We start from the raw sequence: 9340 nt of genomic DNA on the forward strand, positions 1-9340 counted from the left end.
AGAGAGATACATGTTTCAATTTATTTTTAAATGAAGTAGGTTGGGATTAAGGATCACTTCTGTTTTCTTCTCTTTGCTTATCTAGTTTCTAGATTATCAACAAGGATTAAGTATTATATTTATTATAGGAGTAACTTTGTAATGATAGATATAAAAGGATATGCATATTATTTTTCTGCTTATTAGGGAGTCGATGAATCAGGAGCCAACAGCTTCACAGTACTGTTCCCATCAGGGACTCCTTTGCCAGCTCGAAGACAACACACATTACAAGCCCCCGCAAGTATATCTTCAGTATGCCTTGAACTCTATGAGTCTGAGGGGAAAAACTCTGCAAAAGAAGAAGACAAGTTTGCACAGGTGAATACATAAATTTGGCAATGAACTAGTCATGTGAAACTGTTTAGCTTTTCCTTCTTCATTAGACTCAGTTTAATATCAATTAATATAAATGTATATAAGACATCTATCTAACACATTTTTATGAATGGATTACTTCTACTTACTTTTAAAAGAGAAAAGAAATAAGCAATTTTAATTTGAAAGAGTTACAGGAAAATAAAAACAAAATACAATATGTATTTTTTCTGTTTGTCTTTGTGCTCTCTACCCTCCTTGGTAAAATGTAAGTGGCAGGGAAAATGACATTTTTTGGTTTTATGCCAAGTGCTATACCAGGCAACTTACAAATATCTCAAAATGCCATGAGATAGACAGTATTATGTTCATTTCATAGATAATTGAGAAACAGGCTCATGGTAGTAAACACCTTATTTTCCTTGAGCTAAGATTTATCCTCAGTTGGTTTTACTCCCGGGCCCTTGCCGCCTCTCATACAGGATACCTTTACTTTTTCAAAATACCACATTTCTATTTCATACTAGAGTCCTTTGCATCCTTTAAAAGGAATGAAGTGGAGCCACTTTATTTGCTTAGAAACATGCCCAAGAAATATAATTACAGTAAAACACATATGCAGGGACTACAGAGCCATATTTACAGTATGATGTCATTTGTGTTTAAATAAAAAGTTTGAAGAGCATGGGTGTGTGTGAGGGAGGTGGTGTTTGGGTAGGTGTATGTATATAAATATCCATGCATGGATACAGAAAATATCTATAGGTATTAGCACTATATTTAGAAAACTTAACATTGGGTTGATTTGAAGGTACCAAGAGGGTTTTTTGGTTTTGTTGTTGTTGTTGTTGTTTTGATATTTTTTTTACTTTTTAACACTTTGTACTGAATTTCTAACAAAGAGCACAGGACATGAGCATGAAATACTTTTATAGTGAAAATAAAACAAATGTAGGTCACCAAAGGGAATGCATAGTATCTTCAGCTTTATATCTGTTTTCTAATTCAACAAAAGAATAATGAAAACACACACATAAAACCTATCTGGGCTCCACCTCAAACATCTTAGAATCTAGGGGAATAGGGCTCCTTCAACTACTAAAGTTGAAGATGTTTCTGTCGTGGATTACTATATAAGCACTTTTTTGTGTACTCTATTCCTAAACTCACTTGGCTGCCTTAGCATTCCCTTAGCTTCTCTCTCTTGTACATTTATCACCTTTTCTCTTCATACACTACTCCGAAACTCTGCAGCTACTGTCACCATATCCTAACTTACAGATGCCAGAAGGAGAAGAGTTAGTCACCTAATACTGAATTTAGAAGATACTCTTTTAGAGATCCCATCTGTTCTAATCTCTGTGTTTTACAATGTGTAAACCAAGGTACTTAGTGCTTGCCTAAGATCATAAGACTTGATACTGGCAAAATCTGAAAAGTCACTTCTAAACTTGGTTTATTGGTATACCTTTCTTTAGGAAACTAAAGAATTTTTTGGTAAATTCATTAGTATCTCTTTTTTTTTTTTTTTAAGATTTTATTTATTTGACAGAGACAGCAAGAGAGGGAACACAAGCAGGGGGACTGGGAGAGGGAGAAGCAGGCTTCCCGCCGAGCAGGGAGCCTGATGTGGGGCTCTTTCCCAGGACCCTGAGATCATGACCTGAGCCGAAGGCATACACTTAATGACTGAGCCACCCAGGCACCCCTCATTAGTATCTCTTACGTACAAATGTAATCTTAGTTGTACAAAAGAATTTGTCATCATGTGTTTCTTTAAACTGGTTTTCCAAGTGTATTTAAAATATTGGAGTTTTTAAAAGTATATATAGAAGTATATGCCAAAATGTAATTTACATGTTACCGGTAATGGCTTAATTACCAAAAAGAAAAGTAGTCTTTATTTTCTGAGACAAAGTATACTTCATAATCTACGATATGTTTAAGAGGAACAAATCTATTAGTTATATGCTCTCCTTCTAGAGGAGACAGTTCCATTAAGAAAGCTTAATCCTATTCTCTGAAAACTGCCCTATTTTAAAAGATTTGTTTCAGTAATAAGTAAGATTTGGTGCATTGGAATAACTGTTGCATCAGTTTATTAATATATCAAAGTACTGAATCATCTTTATATTTTTGCATAAACAGGTTGTACTCCAGGATCTAGATAAAAAAGAAAATGGATTACGTGATATATTAGCTGTTCTTACTATGAAAAGGTACAAAATTAAACTACTTCTGATGTTCAGAAAATTCACTGTGAGGCTTGACCTTTTTTGTCAGTTTATTGATTTCTTCACACATTGCCATTCTAGGAAAATCGTGTATTAAAGCTTGCAAAGATTTTATCAGTGAGTTACATTTTTTGCCCTACAAAATTGCTATATTTTACAAAGAAAGTGTATCTCAAATCATTTGCATTCTGAATTTTTTATGAACTCTAATTGTGTGGTCAGCCTAAAAAACTGGTCCATGAAGTTTGAGATATAATTTTTATCAATCTTAAATAAAATCTTCTAAGGTTTATATAACTGATATTATTTGTCCTATGAAAGGATAAGTTTATTTCAGTATTGCTACAGAAAATCTTTAGGAAATAAATTACTAATTAAATCCAGCTATTACCACTCCACTAATAACCGGCCATCTATAGGACTATGTCTTGCAAGTAAATCATTTCCAAATTAACTTTAGGGACAATTCATCCCATAACCATACTTAGCAAGAATGTCAAATTCATTAGAGTAGTTTTGCCTTGGCCTAGGCTTGAAGATGGCATGATGGCATCTTCAGTGTGCATAAGGTCTTAAACTTGAGATCTTGATCATCATGGTTTTCAAGGAATACAACTTTTGTGTCACTGGTCTAGGAAGAAATTTTTAAGAATAGCTACCTAATTATAGCACATGATACTTAAGTTTAGACACTGAAATTGTGTTACTTCTTTATCTTAATACTCTCAAAAATTAAAATTATCTTGTTACTCAAAGTCCTCAAATAATTTCTTAAGAACTTTCTGCTTTTATGAAATGAGCTTATGAAATGTTATTGTTTGTTTGTTTGTTTAGGGATGGATCTTTACATGTGACGTGCACAGATCAAGAGACTGGAAAATGTGAAGCAATTACTATTGAAGTGGCATCTTAGTGTTCTAGAGAAACCAGGAATTTTTTGGAACTAGACTGTCAATATTATTTGGTTTTGTTTACAAGTGATGTTTATATTAAAATACTTTTTGAATGAATTGTATATGTTTCTATTAAAATACAATATATTGGTAAGTGTTGCAACCTTTTTTTGTTTTCCATTTAAGATGGGAAATATAAGGTCCTTTATTAGTGGGAAATATAAGGAACTTTTTCTATCATGAAGCTATTTAGAATTAAATTGAGTGCATTGAAGGAAATTTTACTGGAAATATAACAGTGTGTTTTTAAAAAATTTTTGTTCTATAACTTCAAATTTAAAGAAGTCTTACTCTTATTAAATAGAAACTAGGAACAATTTACAAGTTTTTGATATTAAATGAAGAAAATTGGAGAACCATGTGCAAAGTAAGATACCATTTTTGCTTAAAAGAAAAAAGTAAATTCATAAACTCAACAATTGTATATAGATATGTGTGTGACAAGCATAGAAAACAAAAGTCTAGAAGGCTGCCCACCAAACTTGTAACAGTGGCCTTTTCGTGGACAGAAATATAGGGTGGCACTTTCACTTTTCCTTTTTACAATTTTTTTTAGTGTGATTTTTTTTCCAACAAACATATTTTATCTTTTGAAATTAAAAGGTCTTTTTTATTTTGAAGAGAGAGCTAGCCACATTCTGTTCATCAGAGGACACTCACTAGGGCATTGAGATACTCAGTGGATTACTAATGAAAAGCTTATTCACTAGCTAAGACAAGACAACTAATCTGTGTATATTGAAAAGAGAGCTGGAAGGTGAGCAGTGCATATCAGGTTCTATTATCAAGAGAGGATTTTTCATTCATTTCTCTCCTTGGTTCCCAGAAGACTGGAGAAGAGGAAATATCTTTACCAATGGTAAAATTAAAACTTGTACTGTTTTTATCTTGTTCAGGCTTTGTGGATGTGCTTTATTCATTATAGTTTATTTTTATGGAGCTAGGTGGCAGTAATATTCTATTTCTAAAGATACAGAAGCCAAACTTACATTTTTTCATGATTATTCTGTACCAGATTGACAGAATCAAAAAGAATTCAGATATGATTCTGAGTCCACAAAGCAGCAGACTCAAAGTCATACCCTTTTGATTAAGGCTGAGTACTTAGTTATTTTTTAGGTTCTTTTCCAGTTATAAAAACTTTGAAATGAATTAAATAAATATAAATTAAATGTTTTCAGAAAATAGGAAAGTAGCATCTGAACTAGTTGAACTGCTTTCATTTGTGCTTTGGAAAGTGCTTTAGGATTTTATTTCATAGTTACTATTAGCTCTTTAAACTAGATCAGGCACTGGGAAACTCTAGCCAGTGTGTCAGTTCTATGCCATTCCTATTTTTGTAAATAAAATTTAATTAGAATATAGCCAGGCTCACTGGTATCTGTATTGTTTGTGGCTGTTTTCACACTGTAATGGCAGTGAGTAGTTGCAACAGAGACTCTGTGGCCCACAAACTTTAAAATATTTACTGTCTGGCTCTTTACAGAAAATGTCAACCCCTGAAGTAGATCAATGAAACCTGTAGAATAAAATATCAAAAGGATTTATTCAAGAGTTTTCTTTTCTTCCATGTCTATGTAATAATTTACTTACTTGACTGCTTTGTCCAGTAGATTAGTAAGTATTGTGAGAGCAGAGACGCTGTTAGTCACCATTATGTCCCAGGCCCCAGAACATTACCTGATCATAGGTGTTCGGTCAGTGTCTATCGAATAAGTGCATTACATGGAAGAAAAAATAAGTCATCTTTGTATTCTACATAACAATGGCCAGTAAGTACATCTTTTGCATATTTTGTGATTTCTTTAGAAACACAATAAAGAAGGAAAGGAATACCACTGCTTCTGGCTTTATTAGTCAGCTTTGCATGATTTTTTCCCCGAACATATCAAATCTGAAATTGTCACCAAAGGTGCTCTGTTGCCTAATGAAATGTTCTCCAAATTGTCTTGCATCCTCATGTGACAAGTTTTTTTCTTCTGAATTTGGGGAGGGTTTGCCAATTAACTTTTCTTGTGTTTTACTTTTTCAAGGTAAAAATAGCTTCAACATTCTTCTAATTATAAAATGATACACATTCATTATAAAATTAAAATTGCAAAAGAAAGGGGTGCCTGGGTGGCTCAGTCGGTTAATCATCCAACTCTTGATTTCGACTCAGGTCATGATCTTAAGGGCCGTGAGACTGAGCCCCATGTTAGGCTCTGAGCTCAGTGGGGAGTCTGCTTGAGATTCTCTTTCTCCTTCTCCTTCTCCCTCTGCCCCTTCCCCTGCTCAGCATGCATGTGCACCCTCCTTTCTCTCTCAAATCTTTTTAAAATTAAAAAAAAAAAAATTGCAAAAGAAGAAAATCTAATACATCCTATATTCTACCACCTAGAGTAACAACTTAAGATATTTTTGATGAACATCTTGATGATCTTTTCATACACTTACCAATTATCTTTGCAGTGTCCAAATACTTAAAAGAGGGGTGCCTGGGTGGCCCAGTCGGTTAAGCGTCTGCTGTTGGCTCAGGTCGTGATCCCAGGGTCCTGGGATCAAGCTCCACATCAGGCAAGCAGGGAGCCTGTTTCTCCCTCTCCCACTGCCCCTCTCCCTGCTTGTGGTCTCTCTCGCTCTTTAAAAAAAATTTTAAAACATTTGCACTTTTACCGGTAAAGGAAGAGATTATGTCAAACTATAATTTTGCCTATCTACATGTCTGATACTGTCCAAAGGACAGAGCCAAATACACAGATAGAAATAAATTCCTATATATAATACTGTGAAAGTCTTGGGAGGACACAACATACTTGTCATCACAAAGCTGTTATATGTGTAAGAGCTTTTAAAGATTAAAAAAAAATGTAGCAGCACAAAACAAATTCTGTGGGAAAATGTCAGGATTTCTAAAGTAACAGTGAGTAACCATGTAACATTTATAACAATACCAGTGTTTGCTTTAATTCTTTATCTCATTTTAAATTGTAACCTCACCATAACTCTCTGAGTAGTTGCAATATGCAAAGAGTAATCTAGCCTCTGTTATTTGTGTTCTACATGTAGAAACAGAAATAGATTCAGAGAAGTTAAATAATTTATCCAAGAACTGACAGTGTGAATTTTGAACTAATACTCATATGCTTTTTTTGTAAATAATTTTTCTTGATTGCTTACTATTCTAAACACTTTATGTGCATTATTTCATTTAAATTCACATTGTCCATTCTATTCCCTGCCTCTTGAAGAACATTCAAATGAAACAGGAGACACTCCAGGGGTCTCCAGAAATCATATTTGCAGAGGTCTTTATGGGAAAAAACGGGGGTGGAGGCATTTCTGTATGTTTCCCTTGAGGCCAGTGATGTATGCGTCTGGCTTTTGATTTCCTTCTCCATTTATAGCCAGGATTTACCAAGATCCTCAAACTTTTTAGTCTCAGGACTCTTTTATACTCTTAAAAATTATTGAGAACCTAAAGAGCTTTTATTTATATTGGGTTTTGTTTTTTTGTTTTTTTAGATTTTATTTATTTGAGATAGAATGAGACAGAGCAAACACAAGTGGGGGTGGGGAGAGACAGAGGGAGAGGGAGAAGCAGGCTCTCCACTGAGCAGGGAGCCCGACGTGGGGCTCAATCCCAGGACCCTGGGATCATGACCTGAGCCGAAGGCAGATGCTTAACCAACTGAGCCACCCAGGTGCCCCATATTGGTTTTATACATATACATACATAGTTATAGTTATTTACCATATAGAAGTTAAAACCAACACTTTTTTTTTTTCTGCTACAGACACTTTCTGTTGTTGGCTATACAAAGGTGCATATTGGGTATGTGTGTGGGGTGAATTTGGGTTCCCCCCAGGAGTCATAGCTGTTGCAGTAAATATTTTGCCTCTGGTTTCCCTATCACTCCTTCACCTCCTTATCCGTTGAACCATCCTCCTTCCTTTTGTAACTTGTAGTCCCTTTGACTCATATTTTTCCCTTCCTCCTTCCTATGTGAAATTTCGCTATCAGTCTCAAGCTCTTGTTACTGGGCATGTTGGGGAGATCCAAGGATAACTTGGGGCCAAGGGCCTGGCATGGATCTGGTTTTTCACGGAAGATCAGAACCATCCTCAGAAGCCAGGCCATGGAGAAGATGGGAGGGAACTTTCTAGAACAAACTTCCCTGAGTTACAGGTGAGGATTACAGTTAGTATGTTTCCCCCTTGTCTCCTGAATGTTTTGAAAAATGTTACCCTACCCTGGGTTAGACCTAAAACCAAGAGATTTTTAAAATCACTCGCTTTTTAAATAAAAAAATTACATGTTAAGTAACATTTTTATGAAAGATAACTTTTCAAAAACAAAAAAAGATTTAGTAGTAAGTGTGGTATTATGTTTTTTCAAATCTCTTTAATGTCTGTCTTGAGAAGACAGCTCTGTTGTTTCTTCATTCAATCTATTACAATATCCAAGTTATGTATCCTCTGAAAAACTTCACTCTATACTTGTGAGAGGAGAGTAAAGAAGTCAGAAAACATCTTGATATTATTATGTAAAGTTTTGAACTTATGAGCCTCCTGAAAGGTCTCGGGGTCCCTATACCATACTTTGAGAGCTGCTGCTTTAGATAGTTACACAGTGTACCTGTTGAAGAGACAAGGTCTCCTCTATCCCCTGGAATTAATGGGGTTGAAGACGAAAGACAACGGAAACAGTTGATTTACAAGAGTCTAATTCATTCTGTAAATTTTTACTGAAACTGATCAAGACCCAAAAAACACAGACAAAATAAATACAAATGTTGGGAAGTGCATTTAGTGCCAAGGAGAGAGAATGGAAGACAGGAGTTACCTTCTTTAGATAGGGTGACCAGGAGAGGCCTCTGAGGAAGTGGAAGAAGCAGAGACCCAAGCAGTAAGAAGATAGCCATGTGAAGAGAGAGCAGCTTCTCCTCTAGGAAGTAATTACAGTTGCCTTCAGATATTTATGTACTTGCTTGTTTATTATTTGCTTCTTCCACTAGGATATGAGTTCTATGCGGATGGGGTCTTTTTCTTTCCTGTCTACTTTTAGCACCTCATACATTGCCTGGCACATAAGAGATACACCATAAAAGATTTCTGAATGGGTGGAAAAGATCCTAAAGAACAGTGAGGAAAGAGGAGAGTGGCACAAAGTAAGGTCAGGGTGGCAGGGTTCTAATCACTTAAGGCCTAGCAAGGTATCAGGAGGTTTGGATTTTATTCTAGGTACTCTGGGAAGTATTTAAAGCAGGAGAAGGACATGTCCCACTTTATGTGTTAAGGTCACTCAGTTGTATGGAAAATGGATTGGAGGGGAAGCTATGGTGGAAGTGAAACCAGGTAGGCTTTTGTAGGACTGCAGGTGAGAAATGGCGGCCTCTACTAAGGGCATAGCAGCAGCAATGGAGAAAAGAGGCAGAATCAAGGTATATTTTGGACATAGCATTGATACAACTTGCTAATGAAATTACGGAATGAGGAGAGGGTAAATCAAGATGACACCTAGATTTCCTTCTTGGACCCCTGAGTAGATGGTAGAGGCAGTGTATTGAGATGAGGAAGTTTGGGGATGCTTGCAGTGGAGAGGACCAGGTCTGGAGGCAAAAATCAAGGGCACTCTTATGAGTGTGTTCAATTTGAGATGTTTGTGCAACACCTAAGAAGATATGTCAGCTAGGCACTATGGATATTCAATCTGGAATTCAGGGAAGAGGTCAAGGCTGGAGACAAAAAGTTGGGAACCTTAAGCATAATGATGATATATAAATCCATGGGAACTGAGGCAGTCGCTTAGGGAGA

At 35.7% G+C, this 9340-nt stretch overlaps 1 protein-coding gene across 1 annotated transcript in view; it reads left to right on the forward strand.

The window, feature by feature from the left end:
• The window catches only part of HSPA14 (heat shock protein family A (Hsp70) member 14), a 38634-nt gene extending 33547 nt beyond the window's left edge, over positions 1-5087 (forward strand). The window contains exons 12-14 of the mRNA XM_078075171.1: positions 187-360; positions 2506-2576; positions 3426-5087. Of these exons, the coding sequence (XP_077931297.1) occupies positions 187-360; positions 2506-2576; positions 3426-3504 (324 nt within the window). The 3' untranslated portion in view covers positions 3505-5087. The remainder of the gene's footprint in view (positions 1-186; positions 361-2505; positions 2577-3425) is intronic.
• The last annotated feature ends 4253 nt before the right edge of the window (positions 5088-9340 follow it).

The sequence above is a fragment of the Halichoerus grypus genome, chromosome 6 (genome assembly GCF_964656455.1).
Source record: "Halichoerus grypus chromosome 6, mHalGry1.hap1.1, whole genome shotgun sequence".
NCBI lineage: Eukaryota > Metazoa > Chordata > Mammalia > Carnivora > Phocidae > Halichoerus > Halichoerus grypus.